The 21,987-nt window shown below is 44.3% G+C and overlaps 2 protein-coding genes across 2 annotated transcripts; both read left to right on the top strand.

The window, feature by feature from the left end:
• The first annotated feature begins 1,866 nt into the window (after positions 1-1,866).
• On the top strand, positions 1,867-5,316 carry LOC131679702 (uncharacterized). Its single transcript, XM_058960437.1, has one exon. The coding sequence runs from the start codon at positions 1,867-1,869 to the stop codon at positions 5,314-5,316; it is 3,450 nt and encodes a 1,149-aa protein (XP_058816420.1).
• On the top strand, positions 5,316-9,532 carry LOC131679701 (uncharacterized). The gene is made up of 3 exons (XM_058960436.1): positions 5,316-6,167; positions 6,232-6,347; positions 6,421-9,532. Exons 1-3 carry the CDS (start codon positions 5,316-5,318, stop codon positions 9,530-9,532), a joined length of 4,080 nt encoding a protein of 1,359 aa, XP_058816419.1.
• The last annotated feature ends 12,455 nt before the right edge of the window (positions 9,533-21,987 follow it).

The raw sequence follows: 21,987 nt of genomic DNA, 5'->3' as shown, positions 1-21,987 counted from the left end.
CAAACATTTTTATCACATACTACATGTTTCTAGCAAATTTGGCCAGCATAACAGATTCATCATTCGTTTTAAAATCAGAAATGAGGGCAACGTGGATACCATTTAAAAGGAAGTGAGGCCATTTTGAAATCCAAGATGGTAATCTTTAGTTACCAAGAAACAGTGAAAGCAACTATCAACATGGGTATCATTTAAAGTAGTTATAAAATATCTGAATTTTTTAATTTAGGCCATTTTGTTAACAAAGATGGCGGTCTCCGGTAACCATCAAAGTTTACCATGTCATCGGAATTGTGTACAGGAAAATATTGGTGGAGGTGGAAAGAAAATAGCTGAATTACATATTTGATTTCAGCAATGAATTGGGTCATTAAATGAGAAAAAAAATCTTTTTTATTACATACATCGATAAAACTGATTTTTGTGATCACAACCATGTTTTTTTCCAACTCAGGAAACGTGAAAATAAAATTTAAATTTAAAATAAAGAAATATTTTGACAGTCTTGACACTATCAGAAGCATTTGACATATCGAATTTCATGACAAATGATGCCCTGTCAGAAAAAATGAATACATGATTTCCCGGTTTTCCCGCAGGGTTAGTTTTATTTGACATAAACGCTATCCAATGCATATAGTTTTTTTTTTTCATTTTGGGTGTTGTCTTGATAGGCCAGATGTAAACAACCGCAGTTTTCCTATGTATGGTTGTCTATGTTTACAAAGGATTTATTTAAAAAACAAAAAAAAATCGTTTTTACGTATTACAACGAAATTTTTTTGAAATACCGTTATATTATGTATATTGGACCTAAAATTTATCGAATGGAATGGAAAACTATATATAGCTTACCCAGGTAGCATTTCTCGTTTTATAGCACACTACAAGTGCATTCTAAGTTTTATGAAGGGCTTCAAGAGTGCCATAGAACCTAAATTGTTGCTAGGGTAATGACCCAATTTGACAGCTTCGTACAATTATAATAGCATACTGCGGCTATCACATTTTTTTCAAAATTTCTTAAATTCGCAGATTTCAGACGAAAAATAATGAATCTAGTAATATCTCGTAATCTAGCTTATATAAACTGGTTGCAATGAAAAACGTTATTTGGTAGTAAGTTCATCTCTATTATATTTTTGTTGCAAATTTGATTCTGATGGATAGGCTGTTATGCTGGCCAAATTTGCTAAAAATATGTAGTATGTTATGAAAATGTTGGATTGATTAATTGATTCAGCAGGTGAAAACGGCAAAAACTTTCTAAAAGATCCAGAAAGTAAGAAGAGTGGTGAAGTGCGTGAACATAAATTTGGTCCTTCGAGCCGGATCTTGAAGAAAAGTGCCCGCGAGTGAACAGAAAACTGCCCAGAATAGGCAAAAAGTGAACTAAAGGTGCCCAGAAGAGGCAAAAGGTGATTGTAAATTGCCCAGAATAGGCGAAAAAATCGCAAAGAACGGCCCCGCTGTAGACGGGTAAAGCCAGAAAAAGTGCGCGAAAGGTGATTTTCGGTAGCGTCCCCAAGCGGCAAACTAGCCATTTTACGCGGTAGTGCAAACAAAACCGCATAGTGTTCCCTCCAAGAATCCACCATCGCAGAATATTTACATCGTTACAACGAGTAGTGCGTGCGAGACACAGCCAGCTGACGATAGCGTAGGTAGTGTGCATTGTTTACCTACTGCCTGAACGGTGCGCGCCGTGCTGGAACATAAAGATTTCTGAAGGAATATTTTCAAAAAAGTTTTTAAGTTTCGCGGTGAAATTTTTATTTTGCAAATTGACTGTTCGGGTGCATTTTGGATTCTTGGAGGTTGAAAAGTGCGTGAGTGAACGGGAATACGGCGCTACCGAAGAAGAAAATGGCCGACGAGAGGAAATTCAGTGAGTTGGAGCTGACGAAGCAGAATATTGTCGATTCAATGGCTTTGTTGGAATATTATGCGAAGGAGTTCGACAAGGACAGTAAGTTTGCGGGCCAAGTAGAAGCGTGGGCGGAAAAGTTGGAGAAATTTTACGACGAGTTTCACCGGACGGTGGTGAAATTGGAGATGTTTTCCACCGATAAGGAGCCAATCGACCTGAAAAAGGAACGGCAGTTGTTCGACGGTCGCTATTATGCTCTTCGGTCCTTCTACTTGGCCAAACTGGCGAAGAAAATACGTTCTTCCCCTTCTGCCAACCCCGCACCATCGAGACCAATGAACATCAGGCTTCCGGAGCTTAACCTACCCAAGTTTAGCGGTAAGTTGGAAGACTGGTGTGTTTTTCGCGATTCGTTTGAATCCGCTGTAGGTTCCCGGAGCGACATCAGTGCGGTCGAGAAAATGCACTATCTGAAGGGCCTCGTTCAAGGAGAGGCAGCGCGCATTCTCGACCCTATCAAAATAAGCGAACAGGGCTACAAGGACGCTTGGCGAACGTTGCGGCTGCGTTTTGAGAACAACCGGCAGTTAATCAAGTGTCACATTCGGACGCTTTTCGACACTCCAACAATGCGCAAGGAATCAGCTGAAGATCTGCTTGCGCTGATCGATCGCTTCGAGCAGCAGATCTCCGTTCTGAAAAGCTTGGGTGAACCAGCAGACCGATGGAGCTCTATCCTGGTTTACCAGCTATCTATACGCCTCGATCCTTGTACGCTCCGGGAATGGGAGAACCACTGTAGCAAACTCGATGCTGACAACATCGCTTCAGTTCTGGGAGGAACCGCCGGCACATCAGAGGACACAAGCACTGGTGCGTCAACTTCAATGCCATCATACGTGACGATGGTAAACTTCCTCCAGAACTACGCTCGAGTTTTGCAAGCAGTTTCTTCAGCCACTTCGAACACCGCTCCTCCTCGCAGCAAGCCAAATCCGACATCCAAGCTAGCAGCTTTTCCAGTCGCAGCTACACAGCAAACTGCAGTATCCAGTGCACCCTCTTCCAGCGCCAGCAAGCCGAAGCCGTGCGACAAGTGCGGTGAGAGCCATTACCTGTACAGCTGTCCGGAATTTCGGAAACTCAACCTTCGCCAACGGATCGACCTGGTAAGACAGAAAAACCTTTGCATTAACTGTTTGAGATCGAGTTCCCATTATGCCCGGAACTGTTCTGGGTCAAGATGCCGTACATGTACCAAGAAGCACCACACGCTTCTTCATACTGAGCCCTCTGACGACAATCCCGCTTCTGGTCAAGCCACCGGATCAACTTGCTGTGTTGCCCTCCAGCCGACTCTCACCGCAGCATCTGCGCTGCATGCTCCAAACTCACTGTCACCCCAGTCTGTTTCGCAAGCTCCCATCCAGCAACCGTCTACCTCTACCTCAATCGCAAACTTATCCCACATTCATGCGCCTTCCATGAGTTCTCAGACAGCCCTCGTATCACATACTGGTGAAGTGATTCCTGGAACCGTTTTCCTTCCGACTGCGCTAGTGAATATCCGTAACGGTAGAGGTCGCATCGTTACTGCTCGTTGCTTGCTGGACTGTGCTTCCCAACGCAACTTTGTTTCTGGGGCTCTTTGCGAACGACTGCAGCTTCCTCGCATCCGATTGCCGCATGCTATCCCGATAAGCGGAATCGGAAACACTACAACGCTGGTTGAATACCAGGCCACGATAACCATCTTCTCTCGAGTCACTCCCTTCTCCGTACAATGCTCCATGCTCGTTCTGCCTTCCATTACCGTCAAGCTGCCCCAGTCGACGGTAGAAGCCCGCCACTGGCCGATTCCAAAGCACGTGGAGCTTGCAGATCCAACATTCGCTGTTGCTGGCGACATCGACATGATTCTGGGTGCCGCCCATTTCTTCCAAATTCTTCGATACGGCAGGATATCGCTCGGGGAAGAGTTACCGCTTCTGCAGAATACAGAGTTCGGTTGGGTCGTCTCCGGAGAGTGTTTATTGGAAAACCACGATCACAGCGATCCACGCAAGTGCCAGTTCAGTAATCCCTGCACAATCGATGAATTGGTCAACCGATTCTGGCAGCTCGAAGAAGTCCACGATGCAAAGGGATGGTCTCCGTCGGAACGATACTGTGAGGAACATTTCTTGAAGAACACCACCCGCAACTCCGAAGGCCGCTACGTCGTCAAGCTGCCCAAGCGTGACGAGCTGCTTTGGCAGTTAAAGGACAACAAATACAACGCCACCCGCCGCTTCTTCTCTCTAGAACGCTCACTCGGTGCGAGTCCCGATAAGAAGGCGATGTATCAGCAGTTCATCCACGAGTACGTGAGATTGGGACATATGCGGGAGATTGGCCCCGATGAAATCGACGCGCAACCGCAATACTACCTTCCACACCACGCTGTGATGAAACTCGACAGCACCACTACAAAGCTTCGTACCGTATTCGACGCATCATGCCGCTCGAAGTCCGGTATCTCGCTGAACGATGTCCTGCTTCCTGGTCCCACAATCCAGGACACTCTCGTGACGATTGTCCTCCGTTTTCGAATCCACCAGTTCGTGATATCTGCGGACATTGAAAAAATGTACCGGCAGATTTTGGTCCATCCCACCGACCAACCGCTGCAGCGAATTCTCTGGCGCGACGATCCCGAGGCTCCACTGAAGAGCTACCAGCTCCGCACCGTCACATACGGCACAAGCAGTGCTCCATTTTTGGCAACTAGGGTGCTGCAGAAGCTCGCCGATGATGAAGGGCAACATTTTCCGCTGGCGGAACCCGCTGCCCGCCACGACTTCTACGTCGACAATTTGCTGTCTGGTTCTGACGATGCTGAATCTCTCGCCGTTACCTGCAACCAGCTCATTGCAATGCTCGCAGGCGCAGGACTTCCTCTCCGGCAATGGTCTTCGAATTGTCAAGCTATTCTTGATACCATTCCGTTGGAGCTCCGAGAGACGAAAACACTACTCGATTTGGACCACGAGTCCTCCGTGACTGCACTTGGCCTCCGCTGGGAACCGTCGACCGATTTTCTTTCGCTCAAGACGCCGAATTGGAAGGAATGCACGGTTCTGAACAAACGAACGATCCTCTCTCAGATCAGCAGCCTTTTCGACCCCTTAGGTTTGATTGGACCGACCATTGCAAAGGCGAAAATCATGCTGCAGAGTCTTTGGAAACTCCATCTCGACTGGGACACACCCGTGGCTAACGGATTCGCTCACGCATGGCAGGAATTTCACCAGAAGCTTTCAGCACTTGCCCACCTTCGAGTTTTTCGCCATGTGTTACGTCCGGGTTACGACCGCTTGGAGATTCACGGGTTCAGCGACGCTTCAGAGTCTGCATATGGCGCATGCATCTATCTCCGGTCAATACCATCTATCTCCGGTCAATAATGGCTTTGTTGGAATATTATGCGAAGGAGTTCGACAAGGACAGTAAGTTTGCGGGCCAAGTAGAAGCGTGGGCGGAAAAGTTGGAGAAATTTTACGACGAGTTTCACCGGACGGTGGTGAAATTGGAGATGTTTTCCACCGATAAGGAGCCAATCGACCTGAAAAAGGAACGGCAGTTGTTCGACGGTCGCTATTATGCTCTTCGGTCCTTCTACTTGGCCAAACTGGCGAAGAAAATACGTTCTTCCCCTTCTGCCAACCCCGCACCATCGAGACCAATGAACATCAGGCTTCCGGAGCTTAACCTACCCAAGTTTAGCGGTAAGTTGGAAGACTGGTGTGTTTTTCGCGATTCGTTTGAATCCGCTGTAGGTTCCCGGAGCGACATCAGTGCGGTCGAGAAAATGCACTATCTGAAGGGCCTCGTTCAAGGAGAGGCAGCGCGCATTCTCGACCCTATCAAAATAAGCGAACAGGGCTACAAGGACGCTTGGCGAACGTTGCGGCTGCGTTTTGAGAACAACCGGCAGTTAATCAAGTGTCACATTCGGACGCTTTTCGACACTCCAACAATGCGCAAGGAATCAGCTGAAGATCTGCTTGCGCTGATCGATCGCTTCGAGCAGCAGATCTCCGTTCTGAAAAGCTTGGGTGAACCAGCAGACCGATGGAGCTCTATCCTGGTTTACCAGCTATCTATACGCCTCGATCCTTGTACGCTCCGGGAATGGGAGAACCACTGTAGCAAACTCGATGCTGACAACATCGCTTCAGTTCTGGGAGGAACCGCCGGCACATCAGAGGACACAAGCACTGGTGCGTCAACTTCAATGCCATCATACGTGACGATGGTAAACTTCCTCGAGTTTTGCAAGCAGTTTCTTCAGCCACTTCGAACACCGCTCCTCCTCGCAGCAAGCCAAATCCGACATCCAAGCTAGCAGCTTTTCCAGTCGCAGCTACACAGCAAACTGCAGTATCCAGTGCACCCTCTTCCAGCGCCAGCAAGCCGAAGCCGTGCGACAAGTGCGGTGAGAGCCATTACCTGTACAGCTGTCCGGAATTTCGGAAACTCAACCTTCGCCAACGGATCGACCTGGTAAGACAGAAAAACCTTTGCATTAACTGTTTGAGATCGAGTTCCCATTATGCCCGGAACTGTTCTGGGTCAAGATGCCGTACATGTACCAAGAAGCACCACACGCTTCTTCATACTGAGCCCTCTGACGACAATCCCGCTTCTGGTCAAGCCACCGGATCAACTTGCTGTGTTGCCCTCCAGCCGACTCTCACCGCAGCATCTGCGCTGCATGCTCCAAACTCACTGTCACCCCAGTCTGTTTCGCAAGCTCCCATCCAGCAACCGTCTACCTCTACCTCAATCGCAAACTTATCCCACATTCATGCGCCTTCCATGAGTTCTCAGACAGCCCTCGTATCACATACTGGTGAAGTGATTCCTGGAACCGTTTTCCTTCCGACTGCGCTAGTGAATATCCGTAACGGTAGAGGTCGCATCGTTACTGCTCGTTGCTTGCTGGACTGTGCTTCCCAACGCAACTTTGTTTCTGGGGCTCTTTGCGAACGACTGCAGCTTCCTCGCATCCGATTGCCGCATGCTATCCCGATAAGCGGAATCGGAAACACTACAACGCTGGTTGAATACCAGGCCACGATAACCATCTTCTCTCGAGTCACTCCCTTCTCCGTACAATGCTCCATGCTCGTTCTGCCTTCCATTACCGTCAAGCTGCCCCAGTCGACGGTAGAAGCCCGCCACTGGCCGATTCCAAAGCACGTGGAGCTTGCAGATCCAACATTCGCTGTTGCTGGCGACATCGACATGATTCTGGGTGCCGCCCATTTCTTCCAAATTCTTCGATACGGCAGGATATCGCTCGGGGAAGAGTTACCGCTTCTGCAGAATACAGAGTTCGGTTGGGTCGTCTCCGGAGAGTGTTTATTGGAAAACCACGATCACAGCGATCCACGCAAGTGCCAGTTCAGTAATCCCTGCACAATCGATGAATTGGTCAACCGATTCTGGCAGCTCGAAGAAGTCCACGATGCAAAGGGATGGTCTCCGTCGGAACGATACTGTGAGGAACATTTCTTGAAGAACACCACCCGCAACTCCGAAGGCCGCTACGTCGTCAAGCTGCCCAAGCGTGACGAGCTGCTTTGGCAGTTAAAGGACAACAAATACAACGCCACCCGCCGCTTCTTCTCTCTAGAACGCTCACTCGGTGCGAGTCCCGATAAGAAGGCGATGTATCAGCAGTTCATCCACGAGTACGTGAGATTGGGACATATGCGGGAGATTGGCCCCGATGAAATCGACGCGCAACCGCAATACTACCTTCCACACCACGCTGTGATGAAACTCGACAGCACCACTACAAAGCTTCGTACCGTATTCGACGCATCATGCCGCTCGAAGTCCGGTATCTCGCTGAACGATGTCCTGCTTCCTGGTCCCACAATCCAGGACACTCTCGTGACGATTGTCCTCCGTTTTCGAATCCACCAGTTCGTGATATCTGCGGACATTGAAAAAATGTACCGGCAGATTTTGGTCCATCCCACCGACCAACCGCTGCAGCGAATTCTCTGGCGCGACGATCCCGAGGCTCCACTGAAGAGCTACCAGCTCCGCACCGTCACATACGGCACAAGCAGTGCTCCATTTTTGGCAACTAGGGTGCTGCAGAAGCTCGCCGATGATGAAGGGCAACATTTTCCGCTGGCGGAACCCGCTGCCCGCCACGACTTCTACGTCGACAATTTGCTGTCTGGTTCTGACGATGCTGAATCTCTCGCCGTTACCTGCAACCAGCTCATTGCAATGCTCGCAGGCGCAGGACTTCCTCTCCGGCAATGGTCTTCGAATTGTCAAGCTATTCTTGATACCATTCCGTTGGAGCTCCGAGAGACGAAAACACTACTCGATTTGGACCACGAGTCCTCCGTGACTGCACTTGGCCTCCGCTGGGAACCGTCGACCGATTTTCTTTCGCTCAAGACGCCGAATTGGAAGGAATGCACGGTTCTGAACAAACGAACGATCCTCTCTCAGATCAGCAGCCTTTTCGACCCCTTAGGTTTGATTGGACCGACCATTGCAAAGGCGAAAATCATGCTGCAGAGTCTTTGGAAACTCCATCTCGACTGGGACACACCCGTGGCTAACGGATTCGCTCACGCATGGCAGGAATTTCACCAGAAGCTTTCAGCACTTGCCCACCTTCGAGTTTTTCGCCATGTGTTACGTCCGGGTTACGACCGCTTGGAGATTCACGGGTTCAGCGACGCTTCAGAGTCTGCATATGGCGCATGCATCTATCTCCGGTCAATACCTGCCGAGGGCCCTTGTACAGTTCGCCTGGTGATTTCTAAGTCCAAGGTCGCTCCGATGGGGACTCAAACCATTCCACGCCTCGAGCTATGCGCAGCTCAACTCCTGTCCAGACTTCTTAAACAAGTTCAGGACAGCCTCGACATAACCGCCACCACATATCTGTGGACCGATTCTTCCATCGTCTTGAACTGGATATCCGCAACTCCATCGACATGGAAGACGTTCGTAGCCAACCGAGTGGCTGAAATCCAAGAGCTGACGTCTCACGCCGTTTGGAATCACGTCCCATCCGAAGACAATCCCGTCGATCTCGTTTCTCGAGGAATGGACCTCGATGAACTCCTCGCTAGTGCACTGTGGTGGAACGGACCGCAGTGGCTAAAACCAATATTCGCTCCTTGGCCAGCGAAGTACGTCGTCGTAGCGACCTCAAACTCAGACCAACCGGAGGTCCGACAGACTATTGCCCTTCCGGTCGTGAGCGTAGAACCGTCAGATATCGTCGATCGCTATTCCAATCTTCGTCAGCTACTTCGGATCGGCACACTTCTTCGGCGTTTCGCCGCTAACTGCCTTCACCGGAAGAATCACCAACCAATTCTTGTCGGCCCGTTGACGGCTCTTGACATTGATCGCACTCTGCTCAATCTGGTCCGTCGCATACAACAGCAGTACTTTGCCAACGAGATACGCCAACTTGAAACCGTCGGAAAAGTAAACCGTAAATCCAAACTACGGTATCTGCACCCGACACTCGTAGACGGCATTATTCGTGTCGGCGGCCGGCTTCACAATGCTGCGATACCTGTCGACGAAAACACCCGATCGTCCTCCCCAAACATCGTCTCACCGACATGATCGCCACGAGAGAACATCATAAGACGCTCCATGCCGGTCCCAGCTTACTACTATCCTCGTTGCGGCCCCTCGGCGGACGGAACTTGGTTCGCAACATTGTTCACGGCTGCATGGTATGCGCACGTGCCAAACCCAAGCCGTTGCAGCAGCTGATGGGGGATCTGACATCTGTTCGGGTCAACCAGGCGTACCCGTTTCAGAATGTTGGCGTTGACTTGGCTGGGCCAATGTACGTGAGAACGTCACTCCGAAATAAGAGATCGCCATTCTTCAAAGCCTACATCACCGTATACGTATGTATGGCTACCAAAGCCGTGCACTTGGACCTTGTGTCGGATCTGACCACTAGCACATTCATTGCGAGCCTGCGAAGATTTGTCGGCCGTAGAGGAAAGCCTGCGCATATCTACTGCGATAACGCCACGAACTTTGTTGGAGCACAGCGAGAACTGGAAGAACTGCGGAAGCTTTTCCGAACTCAAGTTCACCAAGATGCCGTAGCAAACGAATGCGCAGACAACGGAATACAGTTCCACTTCATCCCACCTCGCTCTCCCACATTCGGTGGAATCTGGGAAGCCTGCGTGAAATCCGTGAAGACCCTGCTTCGCAAAATCCTCGGAAATGCCCACCTAACCGAATCCGAGCTGCAAACCGCATTGATTCAGGTCGAGTCAATGCTAAACTCTCGCCCAATCACGCCGTTGCCGGACAATCCATCCGATGAGCTTGCTCTGACTCCAGGACATTTCCTGATTGGTCGTCCGTTGAATGCGGTACCTGATCCAGATTGCCGTGAAGTTCCTGAATCCAGGTTGTCTCGATGGGAACGAGTACAACAGCTAACTCAGCACTTCTGGAGTCGTTGGCACAAGGAGTATCTCACCACCCTGCAAAATCGCTACCGCTGGACAGAAGCCATGGACAATCTAGCCGTTGGTTCCATCGTCGCTCTCAAAGATGAGAGAGCACCGCCGTTGAAATGGCCCCTGGGACGCGTGCTCAGCGTTCATCCCGGCCCTGACGGCCTTGTTCGTGTCGCCACCGTGAAGTCGACCTTCGGCATCGTTCAACGCGCCATCCCAAAGCTCTGCTTACTTCCAGTTGAAGTGGCGCCACCCATCGTAGCACCGAGTCCCTCACCAACTAGCAGCCCTACGTCAACAACGCCAAATGAAGGCCCTTGCTCAGGGAACCGAGCCGCCGGACGAGATCCCGGCCCTTGCTCAGGGAACAGAGCCGCCGGACGAGATCCCGGCCCTTGCTCAGGGTACAGAGCCGCCGGACGAGCTCCCGGCCCCTACTCGGGGAAATGAGTCGCCAGACGAGATCCTGGCCCAAGCTCGGGGGTATCGAGCGGTTCGTGGTTCACCTGTAAAGAACCAAGCCTCGCCGTGTGGGTTCCTAGAACCCCCGGCTGGGACTTGACTCGAGTTAAGTACCCCATCCTAATTTGTTAAACCAACAGTTCGCGTACAGATGTTCCTCCTTTACAGCACACCACTCCCGGGCAGTATCCTGTAGTCGGACCCGACGCACCTCGAAAAATCATCCTGGAAGCTGTAAGGAGGCCTGTACAGGCAAGACGAATCCAGATCTCCATATCCCGTTGAACGTCAGTCATCGCAAGAAGCTCGAACTTCCGCCGCTAATGCCCGTTGAATTTCTTAAAATTTCATTGGCGGCCGGAATGTTCAATACTCACCTTTAATCCACTACAACATGAACCTGAAATGAAATGAAATTTTATGCATTGTACATACCTGTAAATACTCACCTAGCCCTAAGAAAAAGTGAACTAATCATAGAATTTTAGAAACAAAATGCAATGAAAAATACTTACCGTACGATTCGCACAGTCAGCCCACTGTGCAAACCCTAAGCAGAAATGGATTCTGCAAACCATAACATAGCTGTCAAACAGCCGCAGCATAAAACACACATTGACAAATGTACACAAAAAACATACAATAAACAGATAGGAAAACGCAATCGATGGTGTCGGTCGCAGAAAAATAGTTTTTCGAGTTTTCATTTTCGCGATATCCAAAGTTCCCTACAAACCCGTTCATTTCGCGCGCGACAGCTGAAAGTGCAGTGGATGCAGAAAAAGTCCTGATTCAGCAGGTGAAAACGGCAAAAACTTTCTAAAAGATCCAGAAAGTAAGAAGAGTGGTGAAGTGCGTGAACAAGCTGTATACACTCATCTGTCATCTGGCACAAGAAAGGCAAGATAACCAAAAATACGAAGCCAGTTGTCTCTTCTTCTCTTAGTTTTACCCGGATCTCATTTGACTGGTACTCACTGGGCAAATTGAAAGCGGATCTATTCATTTGAGAGCATCAAACGTAGGAGGTTGAATATGAATTGCGACTCATTTGAAAGCAACGGTGAGTGAAGTGCCATGAACCGAGCTTCAGATCAACAGCAACTGATGCGTTAAATGAATATGAATGCTACCGTAGACGACTGATTGACTGCGTTCATTCAGTTTCAATTGAATGAAATGAAATTTTACTGCACTGGTCGCATGACACTATGGAATTGGGGTTCCCTGTTTGGTGGATTTTTACCACTGGGACAGGTAGTCCGTAGTGTAATTCTTAGCCGGCTGAAACAACCGCTACCGACACTACACGGCTTATCTAGGCTGTTCGGAGAAAGAAGCTGACATTGAAGGACAGCTTCGATAGATGGCTGAACAGCCAAGCAAACAATCGACGCAAATAGTTTGTGACTGCAATTCCGAAACTTACACTAGATTCCACAACGCCCAGTCGAAACATACATCTACATTGTAATGCAATTGCGAATCCAGAGTTTTGTTTCTCCATACATAGATGAACCTATGTATAGAGAGCTGAAACTCAAGAATGTGCTATTGTTCATAACACAGTGTGGTAAAGAGCTATAGTTTAAGCCTTATCTGAATGACAATATCTCTTCGAGGGTGTTGTCGTTCTATTATCTCAATATCCCATCGAAGGTGTTGATATATCCGCTCACCCAAAGTTGTCTTTCATTCCTTTGAGAGTGAAGAATACTTCTGAATTGTCTATGTTCTCTGTGTCGTTATTCCTAACCATCAAACTTCCCCAATCCTTCACATCGAGAAATCATGGAAAGGCAAACCACGGCAAAGCACAAATCTCCAATCAACATGGGGAACATGCCACTTGAACCAGTCGCTACCAATTCCTTATTCCTGATAGTCCGAAAATCCGTGTAAAACCGGCACTAATTTGATAAACCGTATAGTCGTTAGTCATGACAATAAATTTTCGAAAATTCTCTTCAATGTTCTACAACTTATCTAATAATAGCAATTTCCAAACAGTCTTCTATTATTCAAAACTAATCCAAAATTATGATAATTGATATCAATTACACGCTTAACGTGTATCTCAAATCGTTCAAAATCCCCGGTACGTGATTTAATATTCACAACTTATTCTGTCCGCTCACGCGATCGCATTCAAGCGCACGCCCGCGAGAAAACAAACAACAAACAGATCATCCCGCAAATACCAGACACTACATCACCACCGCCCAATGCCAGTGCTTTCGTTCATCGTGCCAGGTTTCGCGTAAACGACCCCAAGCTTGGTCAAATTCATTGGAGAAGAAAAAGTAGTGCCTTTTGTGAAGTGTGTCGTGTTCACACTTACCCGCCAACGCACCAACCAGTGAAACTGCCGAAGAAGAGTAGGTGACTTTTGACGAGGGGTCTTCCTCGGGTGTCTGGTGGTCTGTTCTGGTCACCGAAGACATCTTGACGATAGCAGTCCCAGTCGGTGTTTACGTGAGGGCGTTTATGCATAACTTTTTTGATTCGAGGTTGCGTCTTCAAAAACAGAATTCAGTACCTGTTAATTCAGACCAGCTCACTTTATACGTTCCCCCTTAATTATCACAAACCCAAACATCACACTGTTGACCGACTGTTGTTGATGTCCATGTCAATCTTTTAGAAAAATATCATAATCGCTCCATAATAGAGACACTTTCTTGCTATCCACTTGATTCTCCCACCCACCAACCGGCCAGCGGAGCGGAGCGACCTCAACTTTCAAACGGTGGGAACCGTGATGGAATTAGCATTTCGTATATTTCAACCTTGATTGCCGAGATCCAGATCCAGACAAATTATCACCCGGAACGAGTCGGACGGCGGCCAAGCCTACGCCGATGAATGGGTGCTGTTCAATGACATTGTACGGGGGAGAAAAATGAGCTTAATAACTGTCATTTATCCGTGCTAAGTATGTCTTCCTGATGGACGCGCAGATCATGGGTGGCATTTCTTCGGTAGGTTCTGGTACTTCAAGCACGATCTGCTCGAATTCACGGATATACGCCCGCGGTTTCCGAGGAATGTGCGCAGGTGTTGTTTTGAGATGGGGCAATTTGGGGTTTTCAAACATGATCAGATCATGGTCATCGTCGGCAATTTTCCGCGACCACGGAGCACGGAGCGGCGCGTGGTACGGTGGTTGTTCATCGCATACAAATGGCTTATCAGTGTGCGGTCAAACTATCCCGATGAGAGGGATGCTGCGTGTGTGTTCTGACGATTCCGCTCGGATGCTGCGTCCGAACGAGCTCCATTTGAATAAAAGTGCGATAAAGTTTGATATCTTATGAAGTGAAAAATTATTGAAATAATTTCCGATATGCAAAACGTGCCGACCTACAGCAGCTTCTGGAATGACTGAACAGTTTGAAAACGTTGTTGAATTTTATACCGATCGAACTTGAGCAGAACTGTAATATTTCTTGTATTGTTTCATATATTCTTCATAAAATGCAGGTGCTAAACAAACCGTAGAAATTATAATTCTAGAGATTTTGATCAATGAAAGTAAACAAATCTTCCGCTACCTACACAATAATATCTTTATGATTTTCGGAGTTTTTATGCAAATTTTAAAACAACGAAGTAGCGGACCTACAGAAAGAATCTTTGGCATTTGTTTTATTTATATACCTAGCCCTAGCTAATAAATTATAACACTCATCTTATTATTATTTTTGTTTCCACTGTAAATTTCACAAATAAAAATGTCGTCATATCTCATAATTTAGTGAATTTATAGGAATAATTGAAAAGTAAAACATTTTAACTTTTATGTTATTACTTGCGTTTTCGTTCGATTTATTGAACAAGTAAATAACGAAGAATTCCACGAAGATCCGTCCAAAAATCTTTGAAGTCGTGACCGACCATCTTAGATTCCGATGAAACTGTACACGTTCCACCGGTATGGAAGACTAAACATTTTTTACAGTCAATAAGATTATTCTAACTCAAGAGAATTTTTTAAAAGGGCTTGAAAGTTTCTACATCTAGAAAAATAAATTATACTTTTTTCCTTCTTTAAATCATGAGCTGCTCTTTTAAATTACCACGAAACTGTGATTGCTGCATTTGTCTCGCTTCGTCACATCTAGAGTCCTAAGAAGGAGTAGTAAAGTCAGAAAAGTGTACAGCCGAAGGTGACTAGGACAGCAGGACAAATGAACATAAGGCAGAAGGCAATGAAGCCGAATGTTTAATAAAGAAGCTGGAGTTTGACTTGCGGAGCTTCCAGGATTTCTCGACTTAAGATAAATTTGCATAGCTCGACTATGCTTGTTCAAGCCCCAGCGAGGAAGGGATCTTTTTTTTTTTTTTTTTTTCAATTCGTTTATTTGATAAGGCAGGTTTGCGTTAGCTTAAAGGTGCCAATTTTGTTTTGTTTTACATTTTAAATTACTTAAAACTAGGGGCTTACATATTGATTTTTGAAATTAAACTAAGGCTAATTTATAGCTATACATATACACAAGGGGGTAGTATAATTTTCGTAAGATTAGAGGGGTCATTTAGTTTTTATGGCAATATGGTTTGACATTTTTAGCAATGAGATTATTGGAGCAAATAATGTTTAACTAAGGGGGAAAATTTTTACGACTATCTTAAAAGTAGAAATAATTAGAGGGCGTGATTAAATTTTGTAAAGATTCGGAGACATTAATTAGAGTTATTTTATGTGGTAGTAGAGTTGGGCATTTTCAACGAGATCATATAATATAATAGTTAAAACTAGAAAAGGCAAGAAGAGCTAAATGCTTCATGAAGATATTTGGGGGGGGGGGGGGGGAGGTGTGTTACTTCTGTGTATAAAAGTCAGGGGAAGTAGGGTGGACAAACATGGTAGGGGGAGAACATTATTTCAGTTTCAGACTTCGGGAGATCAACGGATGGATTACAGAATCAGGGTGGTCTTCATCAGGAAGAATCATGTACTGGGACGCCGAGTGGTCGTTCTCGAGATGGCAGGGGTTTCTCCAGACGATTTCGTAGTGCGGCTCAGATGTTGATCGGCTACATTTCGAGTTGTGCGTGTGATGTTCGTGCTTTAGGTCCCGTGTTTGTTGGCTCATTCGACAGGGATGTTTTGTGTCGCCTTGGAGTCGCATCAAACCATCGTGGGTGTATGGTACAGGTGGAAGAGAGCGCTTCTGAGAATGATAAGGAAAAAGGGGCAGTTAAAGTTGGATATTGATGGTTTTAATGAAGGTGTATATAAGGGACATATAGAGGACATCGCGGCTTGCCAACACATCTCGAACCGGGACGTTGGGTGGTCTTCCTCGGGCCCGGAGGGTGTCCATAAGCCGAGACCTGGCGGAACTGTACTCGGTGCACGCCCAGACTATGTGCTCTATATCGTGATGACCGTCGCCACAAGCGCAGATACCACTCTCCACGAGCCCAATACGTCGGAGATGTGCATCCAGCGTGTAATGGTTCGCCATGAGTCGGGACATCACACGAATGAAGTCACGACCCACATCCATCCCCTTGAACCAAGGTTTCGTCGATACCTTAGGGACTATCGAATGTAGCCACCTTCCTAGCTCCCCATTGCTCCACGAGGTTTGCCAACTTTCGAGGGTTCTCTGATGAGTAATACTGAAAAATTCGTGGAAGCAAATTGGTCTTTCAAAAACGTCACCTTCAATGGCACCCACCTTAGCTAAGGAGTCCGCCTGCTCATTGCCCGGAATGGAGCAATGAGAAGGGACCCACACCAAGGTAATCTGGAAAGATTTGTCAGATAAAGCACTCAGTAGCTCCCGTATTTTCCCCAAAAAATACGAGGAATGCTTTCCATGTTTCATCGAGCGAATAGCGTCAATAAAACTCAGACTATCCGAGACGATGAAGTAATGGTCTGCGGGTAATGTGTCAATGACTCCAAGGGTATACTGAATAGCAGCTAGTTCTGCGGCGTAAACTGAAGCAGGGTCACTGAGTTTGTAGGAGGCGGTGAACTTTTGATTGAAAATACCGAAGCCAGTGGACCCTTCGAGGTTTGATCCGTCAGTATAAAACATCTTAGAACAGTCGACTTCTCGGAATTTATTATAAAAAATATTTGGAACCACTTGTGGGCGTATATGGTCCGGAATTCCAATAATCTCATCTTTCATGGATGTGTCGAAGAAAACAGTAGATTCAGAAGTATTTATGAAATGCACACGGTTGGGATTGTAAGAAGAAGGATTAATATTTTGCGCCATGTAGTCAAAGTACAGGGACATAAAACGGGTCTGAGAATTGAGCTCAACAAGCCTTTCGAAACTACTGCCGAAAATGAGCAATTTATATTCATAAAATTGGTAAAGTTTTTTTGACGTGCAAGGAAAGTAACTCCGAAGGAGACTGCCAATCTCATATTTGATAATACTACTATTAAATAAGAACAACTTAACCCCCAACGTATCTTAACATGGATTTTATTTATTGTTAATTTCCTTTCGAACACTTTTGTTTGATTAGTGCTTATTTAACGAACAAGGACACTAATCCATTGGGTATTTAATGCGCGTGGGGAATACGCATGGTCTTGTCTGAGTGAATGATGACTTTTGAACTATATATGTGAGTTTAGAATTGATAATTCGCAAGAACAATTCAAAACCAATTATCATGTTGCGTCAATGATATATCAGCACGAAGAACATATGGTCGGTGTTAAGTCAGACCGGACTAAGTGACAAAATATTGATTTCGAGAAAAACGAGTTTAAAGTTTGAATCGCAGCATCCTTTACATTATAAATGGAAATTAATTTTTGCCTTAATTCTTGCTTATTGTTACATATTTCAAATCTGGCAAAAATCGAATGTAGCTGACGTAATTCTTTATCCATTGCTCTCATTATCTCATTTTTTTATGTTTTGCGACTTAGTCCGGTCTGACTTAACACCGACCAAATGTTTTATTGTCATATTCATTGGTTTACTGTTATTCCATTAAATCATCAATCTATTTGGTTGACAGCCATTTTGGTGCAGGGTTGCGATAGTAGTTTTTAGGATAAATCGGGTGAGCTAAATTCAAAAATGACCATAGTTTTTACCGCCGTGCTCCTGTTTTTGAAATTTCTTTATTAATTTGTTATTTGTTACTAGTCAGTGTTAAAATTTTTTTCTAAATTTTTCGAATTTACATACTGTATCAAATATGTTATTAAAAGGTGCTACAAATATCTGACAAATATTTGGATATCTGGAAAGGCATATTACATACTGCCAAATTCGAAAAAAGCATACGTAAACAAAAAAAAAACACCACTTTTTACGAAAATTTGACATTTTGCAAAATTGAAAATGCTGCCATTTCAAAAGTTCTCAATGAATTTCTATCAAAGATAGCTTTATTGGTAGCTGTAAGCCTCTTCTTTCAGACAAAAAAAAACTAAACAGACGAAAATTGTCAGAGTTCTGATCAATTTACCTAATTGAAGAAAATCTTCAAAATCAACTCTTTTTGGTATTTCTACAGACACGACAAAAATTTTGGAAAATCTATTAAAAATAAATTTCTTTTTATAGACTTCGATGCTCTGGATATGAAATAAAAGTCAAAGAAGTTTTATGACCACATTTTAACATAACCCTAAAATATATTTTTTGTAATAGACAGCAATTTTTGCACCTCACTTCATTACGATCGTCAGCATTTGGCAGTTCAGCTCTACAGTTCTTGGTGTTTCATTTGTGATACCGTTTGAGTTTGTTGCCTGCATATTTCTTGGGATGTGCGAGAAGTAATTACGAACAGGTATTTATATATTGCATTTATTCAGTACTTTACGCCTAGCTCACCGAAACAAAATGGATTCAATAAGAAATACGGCGTCTTCACGGAGACAGCGTAAGAATGATCCAAATCCGCCGACAATGTATCAAACAGAAATACATGCCATTCTAGAATGCACTTACGTATGTCAGAAAAGAAAATAACGGTACCCAAATATCTGCATTTTATTAGATAGTCAGACTGCGCTCAATGCATTAAGGGGCTCCTACATGTCGTTCAAAACTAGTACACTCCCATTCTTGCACTCCGACAATTGGCGGAGAAAACCCATGTTAATTTATACTGGGTTCCAGGACATAGTGACGTTGCAGGGAACGAAAAAATCGATGATCTAGCTAGAAGAGGGTCTTCCTCTAATTTTATCGGCCCAGAACCATTTTGTGGGTTCTCATCGAGTGCCCTCAAAATGGAATTGAAAAGTGGGAAATCACAGCTATAAAGAACAAATGGAGTACCATACCTGGGCTACGACAATCAAAGAAATTTATCTAACTCAACGAGAAAAAAGTCTGGAGTTGTTTAGACTAAACAAAAAAGAACTATGTATCATGACAGGACTACTTACAGACACTGTCCGAGTAAATATCATCTTAAAAAAATGGTAAGCTTACAAACGATACATGCCGCGTTTGCGGATCTGAAAGTGAAACATCAGAGCATCTGCTCTGCGAATGCTTAGCATTGATACAACGCAGACTAAGAGTCCTCGGCAAAAAAAACATTGGAGCCTTTTGATATTTGGATTGTAAATCCCAAGCAGGTAATAAACTTCATACGAAGTGGTTTGCCTAACTGGAAAAAGTGTGTTATCTCAATAATGACAATCACTCATGATATGTCATAGTAGATAATACACTTAGATTAAAGAAGGGGCATACCAGAATAGATCTAAATACTGGTCGCAATGGTTCGTCTCCAACAAAAAAAAGTTTAATTTGCTATATTGATACGATATAATAAAAATGTTCATATATAAAATAAAATATATTTTGTGATCACTGGTCGTTTCTATTCCCTTTTCGAAATTCCATTCACAAACGTCATTGAACATATAATTGAGTTAGGTTATGTAAGTTGACCAAAAGTAACAAAACTACGACTTCATATTCAGATTGAGTATGTCCAAATCTATTCGCTGTCTCTTTCTAACTCTTGAACTCCGTATTTTTGTTTATAGTATAACTATTACAAAATGAAATATTTTTAGGTTATTTTGAAATGTGATAATAAAACTACTTTATGACTTTTAAGTTATATCCAAAGCATCGAAGTCTATAAAAAAACCTATTTTAATCCACCTAGCGATGCAATTGTGCCTTTCTCAATCATGAATCACGAGAATGTGTGCGTTGTTTATATTCATTAAAAACTTTTAAATGCATATATTACATTTTATTATTATACATCACGTGACAACTATATACAGGAAAATAAATCATTATTCGAGTTCTAAAATTTTGAAAAAGAAAAAACAGCCACGGTAATATTGAACTGAAAAAAGGTGCGAAATCGGCAAGTCCCAAAAAGTCGATTTTTATAAAAAAAAATTTTTCGAGATAACATAAAATCTCGACGTTTCATGTATTTTAAAGATGTTTGGCATCAAAAATACGAATTCGATTTCTGAAATTTCATGGGGTCCCCCTTTGAAAAAAATATGAGTTCCGGCTTATATGGGAATTTCATATGTGACCGGACGATTTAGTCTATATTTCCGGACCCATATAAGCGATCCGCACGAAATTTTACAGATATCTATGGGGATATTATAGCTATCATTTGGGACTAAGTTTGTGAAAATCGGCTCAACCATTTCTGAGAAACTGATGTGAGTTCGTAAATTTTGAAAGATGGACGCTTTTCCCGGGCACTTCCGGAACTGTCTATGGTGGTCAATGTAGTCAACGAAAGTTTGGTTGGCCGTCGGTGACCTAGAACAGCAAATTTAAGTTGTTTGAGAGACATTTTAGCGAAATTTTTACCTTTTTTGCTTTCATCGGAGTATCGGTTTGAATCACAATTTGCTATGTGATCGCACGCCACAACCTGTAACTCCGGAACCGGAAGTCGAATCGGGATGAAATTAAATAGCCATTTACGGGGACGCAATACCTTTCATTTGAGGCCAAGTTTAGTCGAATCGGTCTAGCCCTCTCCGAGAAACCGATGTGACTGTTATTCTGAATTTAGATACTTCCGCCGGGGCTTCCGGAACCGATGATGGTGGCCAATGTGGCCAAATAGACTTTGAATGGATGTTAGTGACCTAATACTACAAATCGAAGCAGTTGTGGTCATATTTTGGAAAAATTTTCACCTTTATACATTCATTGCAGAATTTATTAAAATCGACATTTTCTGCGTGTTCGTACTCATCACCCTGTAATTCCGGAATCGGAAGTCGGATCCATTAGAAATTCAATAGCAGCCTATGGGAACGTTGCACCTTTCATTTGAGACTAAGTTTTATCAAAATCGGTTCAGCCATCTCTGAGAAAAATGAGTGACATTTTTGGTCACATACACACGCACATACACACACACATATATACATACACACATACATACACACAGACATTTCGGTTTTCAGAGCAATTACAATACCTTTCTATTGAGAAAGGCAAAACATTTATTTTTAATAGATTTTCTGAAGTTTTTGTCGTGTCTGTAGTAATATCAAAAAGCGTTGATTTTGAAGATTTTCTTCAATTAGGTAAATTGATCAGAACTCAGACGATTTTCGTCTGTTTAGCTCGAACTTTTTTTTTTTGTGTGAAAGAAAACGCTTACAGCTACAAATACAGCTATTGTTGATCGAAATGGCAGCAATTTGAATTTTGCATGTAAATTTTCTTAAAAAAGGAGCATTTTATTTTGTTTACGCATGATTTTTTCGAATTTAACAGTATTCAATATACCTTTCCAGATTTCCAAATATTTGTTAGGTGTTTGTAGAAAAAAAATTGTAACACTGGCTACAAAAAAAATCAAATTTATGAAGAAATCTCAAAAACAGGAGCGCGGCGGGAAAAACTATGGTCATTTTTGAACTCAGCGCGCCCGATTTACCCTGCAAACTACTATCACAACCCTGCGCCAATTTTTTTTCTGATTTTGTAGACCAGTGTTATATTAATTGTTCTCATTGTATTGAGTTCTTTCATATACTTTGGAGTAGTTCATGCACAATATTATTGTCATGTTAACTTTATTTCTTCATGAGTATAAAAATGTTATAGCTTGATTATTGACATAAAGGGTGACACGTTAGTTTTTTTTGTGTTTATTGTCTCCAATCTT

Source organism: Topomyia yanbarensis, chromosome 2, assembly GCF_030247195.1.
Source record: "Topomyia yanbarensis strain Yona2022 chromosome 2, ASM3024719v1, whole genome shotgun sequence".
In the NCBI taxonomy this organism is placed as follows: domain Eukaryota; kingdom Metazoa; phylum Arthropoda; class Insecta; order Diptera; family Culicidae; genus Topomyia; species Topomyia yanbarensis.
This window is presented reverse-complemented; position numbering and strand designations above follow the sequence as displayed.

Excerpts from the sequence above, each read along its gene's own strand:
- LOC131679702 (XM_058960437.1), top strand. The coding sequence starts at position 1,867 with ATGGCCGACGAGAGGAAATTCAGTGAGTTGGAGCTGACGAAGCAGAAT.
- LOC131679701 (XM_058960436.1), top strand. The coding sequence starts at position 5,316 with ATGGCTTTGTTGGAATATTATGCGAAGGAGTTCGACAAGGACAGTAAG. Across the intron at positions 6,168-6,231 it reads TGCCATCATACGTGACGATG|CAAGCCAAATCCGACATCCA; the intron begins GTAAACTTCCTC and ends TCCTCCTCGCAG. Across the intron at positions 6,348-6,420 it reads GAAGCCGTGCGACAAGTGCG|ACAGAAAAACCTTTGCATTA; the intron begins GTGAGAGCCATT and ends CGACCTGGTAAG.